This window comes from Sus scrofa, chromosome 1 (assembly GCF_000003025.6).
Source record: "Sus scrofa isolate TJ Tabasco breed Duroc chromosome 1, Sscrofa11.1, whole genome shotgun sequence".
Classification (NCBI taxonomy): domain Eukaryota; kingdom Metazoa; phylum Chordata; class Mammalia; order Artiodactyla; family Suidae; genus Sus; species Sus scrofa.
The window spans coordinates 75,488,500-75,508,275 of record NC_010443.5 but is presented as its reverse complement, the minus strand read 5'-3'; the positions used below and the strand labels follow the sequence as shown (position 1 = coordinate 75,508,275).

Below are 19,776 nucleotides of genomic sequence, written 5' to 3'. Positions count from 1 at the left end.
GGGTCGCGTGGTTGCCCTGGCGACACGCAGTGTTTGTGCTCCAAGGAGTCCTCGCGCGCTGCCATGGCTAGCCAGCGGCTTTCGGTCCCCTGCAGCTCGCAGTTGCCGCCCGAGCAGCCGCTGCAGGTGAAGGTGGTGGGGCTCTTCAAAAGCTCTAGCTTTCAAGTTGCGAAGAGCACCGCTGAGGTAACCGCGAAGAAACCGCAAGTGTGGGCGGCCGGTCCGGCTTCTGTGTCTAGCGCCTTCTCGTGGCGGGGCTTCAGGATCGGGGAGGGGAGGTTCTGGCTGATGTGGACAGGAGCGTGCAAAGGCAGGTGCGGGTACTGGCGGGAGTTCCACCTCGAGAAGGGCTACCTTTAAAGGGAGATCGGAGCGAAGGAAGCGTTCAGGACCTTGCTGGGAATAAAGGTGATTCCTTCCTCTAAATTACCACACATTTTATTCCACGGTAAAAAAAAATTTTTTCTTTTATGGTTGCAGCTTCAGGAGCTTGCTGCAGTCGGGTTCTTAACCCACTGTGCTGCGGGAGGAACTCCTCCACATTAATTTTTAATTGAAATTATAGATTTTAAAACTTTGTGAAAGAAAATGGTACCCCGTAAGCGGCTGATTTTTTCAAATCCCACCCCAAGTAATTTTTGAAAACTATTCATTTGGGAAGGGATGAGTTTTTTCCCCCTGTAAATTTTCTATAACAGTCAGGGCCATTCCATTGAAGGTGCTTAAGGGATTTCTTTTTTTTGGTCTTTTTTTTTTTGGCATTTCTTGGGCCGCTCCCGCGGCATATGGAGGTTCCCAGGCTAGGGGTCTAATCGGAGCTGTACCCACCAGCCTATGCCAGAGGCACAGCAACGCAGGATCCGAGCCGCGTCTGCAACCTACATCACAGCTCACAGCAACGCCGGATCGTTAACCCACTGAGCAAGGGCAGGGATCGAACCCGCAACCTCATGGTTCCTAGTCGGATTCGTTAACCACTGCGCCACGACGGGAACTCCAGGGATTTCTTAACAAACAACCCACAAATGCTTTGGAGAATCCAGACATTTCTTTGTAAACATGTGGAATGATGTCAAAGGAAAAACACTTTAATTGGAAGAATTTGGCTAGGTCAATAATGCTGCACCACACCTGTAACCGAATGCAGCAGAAATGCAGAAATGTATGAATTACTGAAATGTCAAATTCAGCACGTCTTTGGGGTTTGCTCCAGAAATGCCGCTGTAAGATTATGCCAAGCTTCTATTCTTCAAAGCCTCATTAGACTCCAGAACAATGCCTTCTTCATGTTTGTTATCTCCCAAAGTACCCAGCTGGATACTTGACACAAAATGTTCCCAAATAGAAGAAATCTTAAGAATTCCTACCTTCTTGCCTGCTCCAAGTCCACCGCGTTAAAGTCTGTATTTACATTAAATCAGGAAATAGTAACTAATTTGTGCGAAATCAGTAAAGTTTATATCCAGATGAAGAGAATATGTGATAAGAAGTCTAAAAACCAAATGTTGATCATTTAAAATAGAAATTATGGACTGTGTTAGCTGGGTTGATAGGATGAGCAAAGTTTTATGGCCCAAGTTGTATTTAATGGAGCTTGAGGGATTTTTTTTCCCTCATTTTTTCTTAGCTCCTTTTGCGAAGGATGTTTTCTCCAAAAAAAAAAAAAAATTATGAATACCAGAGTTCCCTCATGGCTCAGCAGGTTAAGGATCCAGCACTGTTACAGCTATGGCATGGGTTCAATCCTTGGCTAGGAACTCCTGCATGTCGTGGGCACTGCCAAAAAAAAAAAAGGCCAAATGTTAACTTTTCACTCTCTTAAGCTTTTGACTACTGTAGCTTGAATATGAAAACATATCAATGTAAATTCAGTTCTGTTTTTTTTTTTTTTTCTCTTTTTTTTGTCTTTTCTAGGGCTACACCCTTGGCATATGGAGGTTCCCAGGCTAGGGGATGAATAGGAGCTGTAGCTTCCGGCCTACACCACAGCCACAGCAACTCAGGATCCAAGCCGTGCCTGCGACCTACACCACAGCTCACAGCAATGCCGGATCCTTAACCCACTGAGCAAGGCCAAGGGATCGAATCCCCAACCTCACGGTTCCTAGTCGGATTCTTTAACCACTGAGCCACAACAGGAACGCCCAGTTAGTTCTATCTTAATAAAAGATTCTTGAATATATTCCCAAAATGATCATTTGTGAGCAATCCCCAAGCCTAATTAACTGACAAAGATTTAGATTTATAAAGAGTAACTAAGTATTATGTAATGTAGTCCATTCTGAAACAAACATTAAATTATGAAGAAAGTATGATTAAATACGCTTAATTTGAAAACCCTTGGGCCTAATAGTTATTCCAAGTGGCCACTTAGTTAGAAACAGCAGTCAGCCTGCACAGCAGTCAGCTCACCTCAGACAGCACAGAATTAAGAAAAAGGACACATCAGCTGGGGGTGGGTATAGCCGACTAAGACGGAAATGGTGGGATTGCTTTTGCCTTCTTCTGTCACCCCTGCTGCCAAGGCAGGGTGCACTCCTGTGCTGGCTTCTCCCCCTTGGAGTATCCACCCTTGATGAAGCATGCCTGGCCAGTGTCTCCTTAGACCACGATGGAGGCAGCCAGCTGCCCTGCTGGTTCATTTACTCCTCACACTCGCTTAGGAAAGTGAGGCCTTACTGTTACTGCCTCAACTGCCTTCTCTTGCTTTATGAGAAGGTAAAGTGTAACCTAACAGGAACCAAAACTTTTTTTTTCCCGACAGATATTGTTAACAGGTGAGATTTTTTTCTGATTCATACAGACAAAACAAAATATGTTATATCAATAGAGGCTCAACATCTAGACCAAAACATATTTAATATTTACTTCTCTTCTTTCCAATGAGTATAACCACAACAATATCCTTTTGGTCATTCTCCTTTTGTCAGTGAATTAAAGCAACATTTCTTCATTTTATTAAAAATATCCATAGAGAGGTTCCCATTGTGGCTCAGCGGAAATTAATCTGAATAGCACCATGAGGACACAGGTTCGATCCCTGGCCTCACTCAAAGGGTTAAGGATCAGTGTTTCCGTGAGCTATGGTGTAGGTATTGGATGCGGCTCAGATCTGGTGTTGCTGTGGCTGTGGCGTAGGCCAGTGGCTACGGCTCTGATTGGACCCCAAGCCTGGAAACTTCCATATGCCTCAGGTACAGCCCTAAAAAGACAACAACAACAACAACAAAAATCCATAGATCCACTGAGGTTTTGTAAGAGTTCAGAGAAAAACTTGTGCTAAAAGAACATGACAGATGACAAAACTACTGGCTACACTCAGTAGCTCCGTGTGGATGGTCCACAGTGCACCAGATGTTGAGGCCAGTGGGAAACTAAGATGTAGTCTTTGCCCTCAAGGAGCTTTTTTCTCTTCAGATAAGAGACAAATAAGTGTAGCCTGGGGAGGGGACTCAGTAGAGGTGAGCACAGGGGCCTCTGGGAACCGGCAGGGGGGCTTCTTAGCCAGATTGTGTGGCCTGGATGTACATTGCATAAAACTTCTTGGAGACCCCATAAAAATTGGGAATGATTTCTACTTTAAAAGAGAATTTGCTGTAAAATAATGATTCTGTTTTGAAACCTAGAGTCTGAAGAGAAATTATCCATCCAAATTTGAAGATCCTATAATAGTTCCTGTTCAAGAATTTGCATGGGATCAGTATCTACAGGAGAAAAAAAGGGTAAAGGATATTGGGGCTGTGGGAAATAAGCAGACCTTTGCCTGAATTATCTACCTATGCATTGTTCTGGAAAAAACTGAAGCAGTGATTTTAATGCAACCAGATTTTATTTCTCTAATTATGTACCTTTCCTAAATTATTTCACATTTTACCAGGCTGATTTTAAGAGAAAATAAACATTGACAGGATTTTCTTTTGGAAGGCATGTGATAAAGGTGAGCTTTAAACTCTCAATGCTGTTATTTACTCCTGCTCATGGCAACCCTCTTTCTCTGCGTATCACTTACTCATACTTCCTATGACACTGTGGCACTCGGTTTCTGTGGCCTGGCACTCCTGTTGGCCTTAACTCTGGAAGGTTTTGATGGTGCCAAGCAGACAGAGCAGGGGGGCGTCGTGGGGCTGTTGCCTAGGGGAGCTCTGACGGCAGGCACCAACCTCCCCCAGGGGAGCCTTGTCCTAATTCAAGCTCCCTTCTCTGCGTCCTCTCTGTAACAGGTCCCTTCGAGATCCCCAGGCCCTAAGGCCAGCAGAACTTATCCAGGGATGGTGAACTGATTTCCTCTTGGATGCCAACCCTGGTTAGTAGTTCACTGCCTGGAATATGTGATCTGAAGGATTCTAAGGTGGCATCCTGGCTCAGATATAAATCATGTTGGGGGGCAGGCTGGAATGGGTCCACCTATCTTTCCTTTCTTTCCTCCTCCACCCTCACATCCTGGATACGTGTCCTCTTAATCTCTTCAGCCTGCTTTTCACCCCTGGCCCAGTCCTGGTGTCCCCTGTCCCACCCCATCTCTCAGTGGCTGATGAAATCCCATTTCCCCTGTCCAAAGCAATTTTGGTTGTTCTGTGCCTGGCTGCACAAGGATGTCCTGTGATCTTGTGGTTCTCAAGACTGCTTCACTCTACTGGGTAACATAAGCAGTACAAGACTGAGTCAAGAATACCATTTGAGTCTCATACCATTTTCATAGCCACAATACATTTTCATTGGCACCAGAGCAAACACTTACCTATGGTGCTTATTATGTGCTGGACACTATTCTAATGAGTTCTATCAATAGTAACTCTAATCATTACAATGACTAGAGTGACTCATAGTCCTGATTTGCCTTGATATGAGGGGTTTGCTGGGATGCAGGAATTTCAGTGCTAAAGCTGGGATAGTCCTAAGCAAACCCAGACAATTGGGCACCCTAATGGAAAACAACGTTTTTCTCAATTTTTATCATCAGACTTCCTATACTGCCTGTCTTATCGTGCTCTCCACCTACCAACTGGAGACCTGTGCTTTCATGCTTTGTGGTCTGCACACATTCCTCGTCCGCGTTCCCACCATACTCTCTGAAAGACTGGCATGGATTCCATTTCACAGCCTGCAGTCTGGGGGCTGACCTTGAGATGTTTTGTGTTCTCTTCCTCCTGCGTTTCCCATGGCGCCTTCATGAACAAGGCTTCCTACGTCATCACTGCTGCTGTTTCCCATATATCCTTTCCTCCTATCTTTCCTTTCTTCCCTCCCCCGCCCTCATATCTTGGGTATGTGTCCCCTTAATCTCTTCAGCCAGTTTTTTTGTCCTCCGTCTACATAAACATAGTCTTCCATGTAGTGCTTATAACACATCTGAGGTTAGTCTGGGCTGCCCTTACACTTCAGGAGAACATAATACCACCCCTGAAGGATGGCTTCAGAGCCTTTGGGAAGGCCTCTCTCCCCCCCCAAAAAAGGCAGCATCATACACCTTCAGGCTGGAAAGTTCTAGAAACCATTGCGTCCAGCCTGCCATCTTGAGGCAGGAGAGGAGGGCTCCTCATGTACATAAGACACAGGGACAAGCATTTAATCTTTAGCCTGCAGGGGTTCCTGTTGTGGCGCAGTGGAAATGAATCTGACTAGGAACCACGAGGTTGCAGGTTTGATCCCTGGCCTCGCTCAGTGGGTTAAGGATCCCGGCGTTGGCATGAGCTATGGTGTAGGTTGCAGACACAGCTCGGATCTGGCATTGCTATGACTGTGGTGTAGGCTGGCAGCTGAAACTCCAATTCGACCCCTAGCCTGGGAACCTTCATACGCCGCAGGTACGGCCCTAAAAAAAAAAAAAAGAAAAAGAAAAAAAAAAGACAAAAAAGACAATCTTTAGCCTCCAAATAAAGTGTATCCGCTACTACATTTCTCCTGCTGGGCTAAAATACTCAGCTAAGCTAAATTAAGCTTTTCCTCCCCTTTTTAAAGTTTTGTGTCCTATAAAATGTGAGAACCTAGATAAATTTTAAGCTAAAATTTAAGCTTTTCCTCCCCCTTTTAAAGGTTTGTGTCCTGTAAAATGTGAGAACCTAGATAAATTTAAACATTCCAGGGAGTACTGACCGATTGGCCCTCTTGGTGACTGACAGGCCAGCACGAACAAGTTTAGGGAGGGAGGGATTGGAAGTGAGCTCCTGAGTGGAGCTGGGAATGGAGCATGTTGGCAGCTGAAGGCAAATCATTCCCCAAACCAGCATTTCTCCATCTGTGGTCTCCAGACCACCAGCAGGAGCATCTCGTGGGATGTTGTTAGAAATGCAGATTCTCAGGCCCTATCCTAGAATCAGAAGCTTGAGGTGGGGTTTGGGAACCTGCAATTCTGAATGCCCAGATGATGGAGAACAGCTGGAGAACAGCTGTCCCAGATGATGCATGGTTTGGCCAGGACAGTGGCCGCACACTGGGGTTTGGGAGGTTGGCTGTCGGTGCCGAGTGGATGAAAACACTAACGCATTCATTTTGAGGGGCTTGGGACTGAAAAGGGTTAAGGAAGGGGAAGTCTCTTCCTCATGACCCCTGGCATGCCCTGCCAACCCCTGCTGGCCCTTGGGGGCATTTCCTCACCTGGTCTGATTCCCCCCGTCAGCAAAGTGTTCTTTCCATCCTTGGCATGGAAAACCATGTCTCACTTAGGACCCCAAACAAGGAGGCACACAGTAAAATGCGCTTCAGAAATGAAGCTAGAGGACGTCATTTTGTTTGCAAATTAGTATAGCAAGTATGCTATGCGTGCACTTATTACCAGATTTCCATCTATTTTCTAAGAATTTGCCATTTTAAAGATTTTTAGGTCACTTTTTGATTTAAGCAATGTCAGATTCTTGAAAATGTTCTTAAATTCCTTTTGAGAGCAAACTTCTGAAAGATGGCAAAAAAAACCTTTTTTTAGGCTTCAGCTCTAGCACTGATTCCAAGCTCTGGCTTGGGTGTTTAGCAGAGTTCCCACCCTCCCCACCCTCACTACATTCTTTTTGGTCCTTTTCCTTTACAGGAACTTAAAAATGAAATCTGGGAATATTCTTCCTATGTGATGTGTTTTATTAATGATCAGCTCCTGGGTGATGCACTTGATCTTCAGAAATGGGCCCACAAGGTGTGGGATATAGTTGATTTTAAGCCCCCTGCACTTTATGAAGCACTTACTTTGGATTATTCCACCAAATTCTTAAGAGACACCAAGGCAAGTTATACTCATTTTTAAGCAAAAATAGTGGAATCTTTGAGCTGTTATACTGATTACCTAGCAAAGGCAATATGAAAGAGTAGGCTAGGTTTTGAGTTCTCAATGACCTGTTGCAGAGGATTATAATGTGGCAGGGTTTGGCCTCGGGGTGTGTAAAGCAAGACTACCTCATAGGAGGCAGACGTTACAGGAAGAAGAGCATCCTTGTTCACACATTTCTACTCCCCACTAGAAGCTCATATGTGTTAATTATCATCCACTTTAAAATATAAAGGACCCCCACCCCCACACGCAAGAAGGTCAAGCCTATCCTTCATCCACCGTTAGCATGAAATATTTTAATTAATATTTTCTAACACCTAAATGAGAGCTACTGCACTAAGAGAAGGGAAAGTTTGCAAGGGAAGGTGACATTTTAAAGCATGACACATGGTGGGCAAGAGCAGGACTACAAGTATGGCATCCGGGAGGTTTCTGGTGGCCAGGGACAGTCATGAAGCTTGAGGTTGAGAGAGTAAGTGACAAACATCAGGGTGGAATGGCAACAGAGGTAGAAGAACTTTGTAATTTTGCTCTGAAACCTTGTTTTAGCAAGCTACCACATGCTGAGAATCACTGCCAGCCCATGGTGGCCTGTGCCCACAGAAGGACCTGTGCCAGGGTCTGAGCTGTGCAAAGGCAAAAGACCTTATCTTGTTTCATCCTTGTTCAACCACTGTCTCAAGGAGAATCTGCAACATAGGAGGTGCACAGTGAATATCTGGCTGAACAAACAACACATTTGGAAAATGCATGAAACTCTGGGGTGTGAGAAGGAATTTAATGTTTATAGCAGTTCATTCCCAAAGGGACAGGATTCGAGAAGTACATAGTGTACTCTGGGAATGGCAGAGGACAGCAAGGAGGCAAGAATTAGTGGGAAAGGACTGGGAAAATGAGTGTCAGTCAGGATTCTTGGTGCCAAGAGTACCAAGCTTTTCTGATTAACTTAAGGAGAAAAGGTATGTATTGAAAGGATGTTGGTAACCTCACAATTGACAGAAAAGCTGGAGAAGCAGTTTTGGAAATCAGGCAGGAACTAAGGGAGGCCTGGTAGCAGGGAAGCCTGGCCAGAGTCACGTCCTAGGAACACAGAGCTAGGATGCCACCATGAGTGCCCCCTGGCCTTGGGTCACACTGCCGCCACTTTCACCGAGTGAACATGACTTCTGTCCTTGGGTATGTGTCATTCCCCGGAGATCCAAGGCCCTAGGCAGGAGCAACCTGACTAGTCGAGCCCAGGTTATATCTCCACACCCTGGCTCTCACAGGGCAGGGAGAGAAAGAAGTTCAGCAGAGGCTGGCGCAACCCTGTGGGGAGCTTCCCAAATAAGAAAGGTGCTTTGATGTTAAAACAACAAATACAGATCCACTAAAGAAGGGTTGAACTTATTGTCTACTCTTAACCGAGGACTCGGAGTTTATCCAGAAGGAAGCAAGCCAACAGAACTCTTCACCAAGATGTCAAAGATAACATAATCTTCTTTGCTGTTTTGGAAAAACCTTCAGGACTGTGCCCACGCAGGGTGGAGTGGGAAAAGCTTGGTGGCAGGGCAGCCATTTGGAAAGCTACAATAGAAGTGTGGGCTGGAAATACAGCCTGAATTAGTGGCAGTGAGCAGAGAGGATGCAGATTCCAGAGAAAATGCTTGGATTTTTTGCACATAGATTTCTTGTGCTGAGAAAAACCCAGGGATTCAAGCGTACCTCTGGTATGGAATGATATAGTAGATAATTAGGTTTGGATGCTAGGGGACTTTATCTTGTGTTACAGTTACTTGCTTTCTTTTCATTTGAATTTTTAGAATTATCTACCCTTGACAAGCAGATAAAGATAATATACTGGTGCCCAGGGAAGGTGAATGATGCCTGAATGGACTTACTCATATCAGAAGTTAATCATGATTTATAATACGTCCTCTTTTTCCTTCTAAGCCTGAGAAATTTACTACATCATGCCTCATATTCTAAAATTTTAATGGTCTCTTATAATTAAGAACCTGAAGTAGAGCAGCTGAGAGGCACAAACGATTATAACTAGTATGAATGTAATGCTTCATTCCTGGGTGCCAGATATTACACATTATTTCAGTCTTTTAATTAAAAAAAATGCTCAGAGTGACATAAGATAATAATAATACATTCAAAAGTGATTTCATTTATGCCTCCTAGATTGATAAGAAATAGGGCAGGGAAAATTATGTACCTGTTAAATTAGGCAGCATTTTTATGTATGAGAATGGTGCTTAAGAGTTGAAATGTATTCCATTAGATGTGTTCTTCTCTCTAAATGAATGCTACTTTGATGGAAAATAGTGTTTGCATTTTGGATGCCTCTTTGTAGGTCTAGACAAGCGTTCAAAAATGTTAGTTGTCTCTACCAAAAAGGATGTCAGTTGAAAACAAGAGCTGGGGGCATCTAGGAGTGTGAGGACATGAATGAAATAATTAATAAGCACAGCATCAGTCTCATATACTGCTTTCTTTCTTTCTTTCATTTGGGTTTCTGTCTGCTGTTCTACTTGGGCAGTTTTCATTATTCTATCTTCTAGGTAGAAGAACTTTTTTGTTCTTCTGCATTATTCATTTGGCTAGTCATTGCCTTTACTTCAGCTTTCATCTCTGCAAATGAATTTTCTAATTTGTCTTGGTTCCTCCTTATAGTTTATAGTTCCTTTTTACCTTTCTGTCAATAGCTTTTCTTAATTCCTTCAGTATTTTCACTATTTCCTTTTTGAACTCAATGTCTATTAGATTGAAGAGGTCTGTTTAATTCTTTCAAGGAAATTCTTTTGATCCTTTAATTGGGAATGGTTCCTCTTCTAATTCATTTTACTTATATTTCTCTTAAAAATGAAAGCAATATAGGAGACCTGCAGGTTCATATAAAGCATGCCAATCTATGCATAACAGGGATCCGAGGAGGAGAAGAAGGAGAAAAGGGGATTGAAAATATATCTAAAATTATGGCGGAAAACTCCCCAAACCTAAAGAAAGAAACAGATATCCAGGTACAGGAAGCACAGAAAGTCACAAAAAGATAAACCCAAACAAACATACACCAAGATATATTATAATAAAAATGGCAAAAGGTGAAGAGAGGATTCTAAAGGCAGCAAGAAAAGAACAAAGAGGTCATTACAAGAGAAATCTCCATAAGGCTATCAGCTGATTTCTCTATAGAAACATTGTGGACCAGAAGGAAGTGACAGGATATATTCAAAGACCTGAAAGGGGAAAATCTGTAATCTAGGATACTCTACCCAGCAATATTATCATTTAAAATAGAAGAAGAAATAAAGAATTTCTCAGACAAGCAAAAACTAAAAGAATATAGCAATACTAGATCTGTCCTAAAGGAAATATTGAAAGGTCTTCTCTAAAAAGTAAAGAAGAATTTATATGAAAGAGAAAAATCACAATTGGAAAGTAAATCACTTAAATAAGCCAGTACTTAGATTAAAAAATTTTTTTTGTGAAAGTGATGATAACCACAGTGAACAGCAGAAAGGTGAACATGAAGATGTAAAAGAGGACATCACATCAAAGTCATAAAATGTGGGGGAGGAGTAAAAGAAAATGTAGATTTTTTTTTTCTAGAATGTGTTTGAGCCTGTATGATTACCAGCCTAAAGCAAGTAGATACAGGAAGAGATTAATATACTTAAAAAACAGGGCACCCACAAATCAAAAACATACAATAGATTTATAAAACCCAAAAAGAACATAAGTATAATACACATCATCAAAACACAAAAGGTAAAAAAAAGGGAAAAGAAATATAAAATCAATGGGAAAACAAGGTCCAAAATGGCAATACATGTCAATAATTATCTTAAATGTCAATGGACTACATATACCAATCAAAAGAGACTGAATAAAAAAGCAAGAGCCTACAATATGCTGCCCAAAAGAGGCCCACTTTAGGGAAAAGGATATAGATAGGCTGAAAGTGAGAAGATGGAAAAAGATATTTCATGCAAACAGAAATGATGAAAGTGGGGATTGCAATACTCATATCAGACAAGGCAGACTTTAAAACAAAGGCTATAAAGAAAGATAAAAAAAGGACACTACTTAATGATAAAAGGATCAATACAAGGAGAGGCTATTACACTTATCAATATATATGCACCCAATATGGGAGCACCCAAATACATAAAACAAGTACTAACAGACATAAAAGGAGAAACTGATAGGAATACAGTAACAGCAGGCAACATTAACACCCCATTCACATCAATGGACAGATCTTTGAAAGAAAATAAGGCAACAAAGATCCCAAATGATACAATAGAACAGTTAGACTTAACTGACATTTTCAGGACATTACAGCCTCCCAAAAGCAGAATACACATTCTTTTCAGATGCACATGGTACATTCTCTAGAGCTGACCACATACTATGACACAAAACAAGTCTCAACAAATTTAAGAGTACAGAAGTTATTTCAAGTATCTTTTCTAATCAAAATAGCGTGAAACTAGAAATCAACCACAGAAAAAGAAATTAGAACAAAACAATTACATGGAGACCAAACAACATGCAACTAAAACACCAAGGGGTCAATGATATAATAAATTTAAAAATACCTTGAGGCAAATGATAATGAAAACATGACCATACAAAATCTATGGGATGCATCAAAAGCAGTTCTTAGAGGGAAGGTCACAGTGATACAGGTCTTCTCAGGAAAAAAACAAGAAAAATCTCAAACAACCTAATCTACCACCTAAAAGAATTAGAAAAAGAGCAACAGGGAGTTCTCCTGTCGTGCAGTGGGTTAAGGATCTGGCATCATCATTGCAACAGTTGGGTTTGCTGTGTCATGGGTTCAGTCCAGTCTGGGAATTTTTGCATTGATATGGCCAAAGAAAAAAGAAAAGAAACAAAATCTAAAGTCAGCAGAAGGAAGGAAATAATAAAGATCAGAGAAGAAATACATAAAATAGAGGTTAAAGAACAATAGAAAAACCAGCAGTTCCCTTGTGGAACAGCAGGTTGAGGATACAGTGTTGTCACTGCAGCCTAGGATCCCTGCTGTGGTGCAGATCTGATCCCTGGCTTGGGAACTTCTGCATGCCTTAGGCACAGCCAAAAAAAGCAAAAAACCAAACCCAAACAAAACACCAAAACAATAGAAGAAAAATCAATAAAACTAAGACCTTGGTTCTTTGAAAGAGTAAACAAAATTGACGAACATCAGGCCAGGCTCATTGAGAAGAAAAGAGAAAATACCAAAATAAAATAAGAAATAAAAGAGGAAAAATAACAACTGATATTGCAGATATACAAAAACAAAGAATACTATGAACAATTATATGCCAAGTTGGACAACCCAGAAAAAATGGACCACTTTCTAGAAATATACAGCCCACCAAAACTGAATCAAGAAGAAATAGATAACTTCAACAGATCCATCACTAGAAGTGAAATAGAATCTATAATTTAAAAAAAAAAAACAAAAACTCCCTACAAACAAAAGTCTAGGACCAGATGGCTTCAACTGGGCAATTCTACTAAACATACAAATAAGAATTTATACTGATCCTTCTCAAACTCTTCCAAAAGACTGAAGAGGAAGGAACACTTGCAGAAACATTCTATGAAGCCACCATCACCCTGATACCAAAATCAAAGACACTACCAAAAAAGAAAATTATAGGCCAATATCTTTGATAACTAAAGATACAAAAATGTCAACAAAACATTAGCTGAAGATAAACTGAATCCAACAACACATAAAAAAGATTATAAACCACAACCAAGTTGGATTGACTTCAGGGTCACGAAGATGGTTCAACATATGCAAATCAATCAATGTCATATACCACATAAACAAAAAATCCACAGTGATTATCTCAGTAGATGTAACAGAAAACATTTGATAAAATTCAACATCTATTCATGATTAAAAAAAAAAACCCTTACAAAAGTGGGTATAGAGGGAATATATAAAACAATATATAAATAAATAAAGGCTATTTATGACAAATCCACAGGCAATATAATACTTGGTGGTGAAAAGGTAAAAGACTTCTTGCTAAAATCTGGAACAAGACAAGGATGCCCACTTTCACCACTTCTCTTCAACATAGTTTTAGAAGTCCTAGCCACAGCAACCAGGCAAGAAAAATAAAAGGTATTCAGATTGGTAAAGAAGAGGTAAAATTTTAGTCATTATTCACAGATGACATGATACTATCTATAGAAAACCCTAAAAATTCCACACGAAACTACTAGAACTGATAAATTCAGCAAGGTAGCAGAATAAAAGATTAGCATATAGAAATCAGTTGTATTTCTTTACACCAGCAATGAAATATCAGAAAGGGAATATAAACAAACAATCCCTTTTAAAATTGAATTAAAAAAAAAAACACTTAGGAATAAATCTCACCAAAGAGGTTAAAGACTTAAATGCTGAAAACTACAAAACATTAATAAAGGAAACTGAAGATGAGTCTAAGAAATGGAAAGATATCCCATGCTCTTGGATTGGAAGAATTAATAGTGTTAAAATGGCCATACTACTCAAAACAATGTACAGGTTTAATGTAATCCTTATCAAATTACCCATGACGTTTTTCACCAAACTAGAACAAATAATCCTAGAATCTAAAAGGAACCATAAAAGGCTCAGAATTGGCAAGCACTCCTAAGGAAAGAGAACAAAGCAGGAAGCATAACCCAGACTTCAGACAGTACCACAAAGCTACAGTAATCAAAACAGCATGGTCTTGGCACAAAAACAGACATGAATCAGTGGAACAGGACAGAGAGAAACAAATCCACACACCTATGGACAATTAGTCCTCAAGAAAGGAAGCAAAAATACACAATCAACAAGTTAGGTACTGGGAAAGGCGGACAGCCACATGTAAATCCACAAAGTTAGAACACACCCTCACAACCACCATACACAAAAACAAGCTCAAAATTTCTTTAAGAGTTAAATATAAAACAAGACACCATAAAACTCCTAGAAGAGAACATAGCAAAACATTTTGTGTCATGAATTGTACCAATGTTTTCTTAGGTCAATTTCCCAAGGCAACAGAAATAAAAGCCAAAATAAACAAACGGAACCTAATCAAATCTATAAGCTTTTGTACAGAAAGGGAAACCATAAACAAAACGAAAACACAAGCTATGTAGAGTTCCCGTTGTGGCTCAACAGGTTAAGGACCTGACATAGTGTCCATGAGGATGCAGGTTCTATCCTTGACCTCACTCAGTGGGTTAAGGATCTTGCGTTGACCAAAGCTGCGGCACAGGCTGCAGATGTAGCTTGGATCTGGCATTACTATGGCTGTGGTGTAGGCTGGCAGCAGCAGCTTCGATTTGACCCCTAGCCTGGGAACTTCCATATGCCACAGGTGCAGCTGTAAAAAGAAAGAAAAAGAGCCTTAAAAAGAAAAGACTACCTAGAGAATGAGAGAAAAATATCTGAAAACAAAATAACCAAAAGGGCTTAATTTCCAAAATATACAAACAGCTCATACTATTCAATGACCAAAACACCAAACAACTCAATCGAAAAATGGGCAGAAGACCTAAATAGACATTGCTCCAAAGGAGACATACAGATGACCAACAGTCACATGAAATATGCTCAACATTACTAATTATTAGAGAAGTGCAAATCAAAACTACAATGAGGTATCACTTCACACCAGTCAGAATGGCTATCATTTAAAAGTCTACAAAAAATAAATGCTAGAGAGGATGTGGAGAAAAGAGAACCCTTGTACACTGTTGGTGGGAATGTAAATTGTTACAACCACTATGTATTGTTACAACCACAAAACAGTATGTGGAAGTTCCTTAAAAAAAGAAAAATAAAATTACCATATGATCCACCAATCACACTCCCAGGCATGTGTCCAGAAAAGACAAAAGCTCTAATTCAAAATCATACATACATCCCAGTGTTGTTCATAGTGCCACTATATACAATAGCCAAGACATGGAAGCAACCTAAGTGGCCATGGGCAGATGAATGGATAAAGATGTGGTGTGTACACACGCACACACACACACACACACACACACACACACACACACACATACACACACACACACAGAGACACAGAGAAATGTTATTCAGCATAAAAAGAATGAAACAATGCCATTTGCAGCAACATGGATGAAATTACAGATTATTATACTAAGTGAAATAAGTAAGAATGAGACAGACATATATCTTATGATATCACTTATATGTGGAACCTAAAATATAATACAAATCAACATATTTACAAAATAGAGACAGACTCACAGACTTGTGGTTGCCAATGAGGATGGAGGAGTGGGGAAGGGAAGGATTGGGAGTTTGGGATTAGCAGAGGCAAACTATTATATTTAAAAAAAAAAAAAAAAAAAAAAAAAAAAAAAAGCACAGCAACCTGTCTTCGCCGCCCTGGTGTGGTACCTCCTATGGATAGAGTAGCCTTATTTTCCTGCTCAGAAAAGCTGTGACCTGGCTCTGCTTAGCTAATCTGTGCAGTCTCTGGAAATCTAGAACACAAGGTAACGAAATCCAGGTGGCTCACACGGGATCTTTTCCCAGAATTACTCAGCAAAGAATTCCCAGTCTGCTGCTTTTCCCAGAGGGACTGACTAGTGAGCCTTTCCACACCCAGTCTTCAGATGGATATCTAGGCCATGTGCTCTCCATCTCATGTGTTAGGTTAATGTTATTCAGAGCTTTACTACTGAAGGGTTTTAAAAAGCATGTAATTTAGCTGTAAAAATTTGGTATAATAAAATGAAACAAATGTCTTTAAGTCATTCCTTTAACTTTGCTTTCATGTTATCTACTATTAGTGCTGCTAATTATCACTGAAAGAATTACTCTGTTATATTTTGGTCATATCTAAAACTTTCTTCCAAAACACTGACCTGCATTACCTTTTTCTCCCTAATTTTAATAGCATGATTTTGTGTTTTTGGACATTTCTATTGATCTTTATCCAGTTGGAAGATTGATTTTTGAGGTAAGAGGTTTTTGACTGCTGTTTTTTTAATAAGTTGGGGGGAGTGAGAATCTCTGTCAAAATGTTAAGTGTTTAATCTCTGAAATCTTTTATCTTTATTTTGTAGTTATACTGTGATACGTGTCCCAAAACATGTAAAAATTTTCAGGTCTTGTGCACAGGAAAAGCAGGGTTTTCCCAAAGTGGCATCAGGCTACATTATGCAGGTTCCATTTTTCATCGAGTAGTACGGAATGGTTGGGTACAAGGAGGAGGTGAGTTTAAAACCTTAAATACAACTTATTGCAACATGAAATCAGAATGTCCAAACTTTTGTTTCTCTGTCTTTGTAATATTTATGTAGAATTAAATATGTCTCATATTAGATGTTACATATATATATTTTAAAGGATGTTTTATATGGCCAAATGATGAATTAAGATACTCATACTCTTTTTAAAAATTCCCCAATTATTAAAATAAACAAATCTAAGTATGTTACCAGGAATATTCCAGATTGACAAGTGATACAAGAAAGTAGGAAAACATTTTTGGAGTTCCTGTTGTGGCTCAGCGGGTAAAGAACCTGACTAGTATCATGAAGATGCAGGCTCGATCCCTGGCCTCACTCAGTCGGTTAAAAATTCCCTGTTGCAGTGATCCCTGGACACACTCAGTGGGTTAAAGATTCCCAGTTGCAGTGAGCTGCGGTGTAGGTTGCAGAAGTGGCTCAGATCTGGTGTTGCTGTTGCTGGGGCATGGGCCAGCAGCTGCAGCTCCAATTCGACCCCTAGTCTGGGAACTTCCATATGCTGTAGGTGCAGCCAGGGAAAAGAAAGAAAAGAAGAAGGGAAAAAAAGAAAAAAAGAAGAAAGTAGGCTAACATTTTTAAAATCAAAAGATAATTTAAAATGCTCATCTAAAAATAACAGTATGTAGGAAAATACAATGCTTTTAAGAAACGCAGAGTTCCCATCCTGGCTCAGCAGAAATGAATCCGACTAGGAGCCATGAGGTTTCGGGTTCAATCCCTGACCTCACTCAGTAGGTTAAGTTTTTAGGTTTTTTTTTTTTTTGTCTTTTTGTCTTTTTTGTTGTTGTTGTTGCTATTTCTTGGGCCGCTCCCGCGGCATATGGAGGTTCCCAGGCTAGGGGTCTAATCGGAGCTGTAGCCACCGGCCTACGCCAGAGCCACAGCAACGCGTGATCCGAGCCGCGTCTGCAACCTACATCACAGCTCACGGCAACGCCAGATCGTTAACCCACTGAGCAAGGGCAGGGACCAAACCCACAACCTCATGGTTCCTAGTCGGATTCGTTAACCACTGCGCCACGACGGGAACTCCTCCCTCAGTAGGTTAAGGATCCAGCGTTGCCATGACCTGTGCTATAGGTTGCAGACACGGCTCGGATCTGACATTGCTGTGGCTGTGGTGTAGGCCAGCAGCTGGAGCTCTGATTCGACCCCTAGCCTGGGAACTTCCATATGCCACAGGTGCAGCCCTAAGGAAAAAAAAAAAAAAAAAAAGAAACACAACAAAGTTGGGAATTTGAAAACAGAATACATGAAAAACAGGTTATTTATCACCAAAGGTATTACTACATTGTTACAAATGAAAAGTAAGATCTAAAGCATTTTGGTCTCCATCTTCACTTTCTTTTCAGGTCAGTCCTTTGGCTTTACACCAATTAGGTGCCTGATTAATGGCATTAAATTAAATTTTGGAGGGCTTTTAGGAGATATCCCATAGGGAGCAATCAGGCCACAATTTCAAAATAATTGGTTTAGTGTGGAAGGAGATTTGCTTGAACTTGATGAAATAGGCAGAGGCTTAAATTAATAATGTTTCTTTTTTTTTTTCAATCTGGAACATTCAGGGGCTGATGAGGAGAAAAAAATAGATTTAATCCACATATTTCATATATAAATTAGCTATTTTTGCCTGTTTCTCCAAAATGAAATCCTACCACCAATACTGTTTTCTAATCTATTTTTCCACTTAATATGTATAGTATTCATCTTCATATGTCAATATATATACACACATAAAATTTTTATGGCCTGCCTAATTTTTCATCATATTGCTATGCCAATTCAATTAATTTCCTGTTGGTGAACATTTATTTTATTTACTTATTTTTTTTTTGCTTTTTATGGCCGCACCTTCAGCATATGAAAGTTCCCAGGCTAGGAATTGGAGCTGCAGCTGCCGGCCTACGCCACAACCACAGCAATGTAGGATCCTTAACCCAGGGATCAAACCTGCATCCTCATGTTTACTAGTCAGGTTCATAACCCACTGAGCCACAAAGGGAACTCCCCATTGGTGAACATTTAGGCTGTTTTCCATGTTTTGTTAGTATAAAACAATCCTCAAGAGGGCCCATATCAGGGTCTCCTGATACTTGAGTATTGACTCTGGTGTGTTGGGCTTCCAGATGCTATATTCTTTTTTGTTTTGGTTTTTGGCTAGACCTCCCCTCACCTCTGTGAGCCTCAGAGCAAGATTTGGGAAAAGTAGGTCATGTTATTATTGTTTATTTGAAGTAAAATTTCCAAATAGTAAGCGCATAGGACTTGGTTTATATTTTCAAATCTTGGGGCAGCAATGTTTAAGCACAGCTTGGAAAACAAATTCTGGTTACTACACTCAAATCCACATTGAAGCACAGGAGTTGTACCATGTTGGATAAGACACTGTCATCTCTGAATTGGTTTGTGAATCATAAAATGGGGATAATGTACTATCACAGCATGGCGAGGATTCAGTGACCTGGTATGTTGAAAGTGCCAAGCTCTGGAAGCATTCTTCTTCACATGTCACATTCTCATAGGGCTGCGGGTAGAATTTCAGAGTAAAGGAACTAACTATGGCTTTATGTTGTGCCTTGGAGCTTCCAGTCACTACTGCTTACCCTTGGGGACCAACAGGCCGTTCATGGTCTCCCCCCCGCCCCGCCCCCCGGCCCCGCCTCAACTTCTGACCTCTCCCTCTTGCTCACTCTGCTTCACACTCTGGGTGCCTTGCTGTCCCTTAAGCACATCAAGCACATGCGTACCTTGAGGTCTTGTGTTGTTTCTTTTGCCTGAAATATCTACACCCAGCTGTTCCTCCATGTATCCCCTTATTTTACCCATTGATCTGTTTCTGATTTTTGCCAAGAGTTTCTCTCTTACCTGACTACCCTACTGAAAATCTTCCACCTTCTTTCCCACATATGTCTCCTCACCCCCTTTTCTCTACTGCTCTCCTATCCCCTTACCCAGCTTTATTTTTCTTCCTAGAACTTTTCATCACATACCATTAACATTTCCTTGTTAGTTATTATCTGTTTCTTTTCATTAGACTATAAGTCCATGAGGGCAGAGATTTCTATCTCTTTTTGCCATAGTTGCATCTTTGGGTTGGAGAACAGTGCCTAGCATGTAGTAGATGCTTAAAAATATTTTGTTAAAAAAAATGAATGAAGGAAGGAATGAACAGATAGGAAATATACATTCTATTCATTTTTAAACATGAAGTTAAAGAAGATACCAAGTCATTA

The 19,776-nt window shown here is 40.6% G+C and overlaps 1 protein-coding gene and 1 long non-coding RNA gene across 5 annotated transcripts in view; one reads left to right on the top strand and one right to left on the bottom strand.

Moving 5' to 3' along the window:
- PPIL6 (peptidylprolyl isomerase like 6) overlaps positions 26 to 19,776 on the top strand; it is a 42,961-nt gene continuing 23,210 nt past the window's right edge. Inside the window, exons 1-5 of one of the 4 annotated variants that reach the window (NM_001243664.1) lie at positions 32 to 186; positions 3,627 to 3,722; positions 7,022 to 7,210; positions 16,189 to 16,251; positions 16,358 to 16,505. In NM_001243664.1, the coding sequence (NP_001230593.1) occupies positions 64 to 186; positions 3,627 to 3,722; positions 7,022 to 7,210; positions 16,189 to 16,251; positions 16,358 to 16,505 (619 nt within the window). In that variant the 5' untranslated portion in view covers positions 32 to 63. Of the gene's footprint in view, positions 187 to 3,626; positions 3,723 to 7,021; positions 7,211 to 16,188; positions 16,252 to 16,357; positions 16,506 to 19,776 lie in introns of all 4 variants that reach the window. The other 3 variants (XM_021101116.1, XM_013992739.2, XM_021101239.1) reach the window with 3 other exon arrangements.
- LOC102164525 overlaps positions 17,713 to 19,776 on the bottom strand; it is a 32,320-nt gene continuing 30,256 nt past the window's right edge. Inside the window, exon 4 of the long non-coding RNA XR_300811.3 lies at positions 17,713 to 19,067. This is a non-coding gene — a long non-coding RNA (uncharacterized LOC102164525). The remainder of the gene's footprint in view (positions 19,068 to 19,776) is intronic.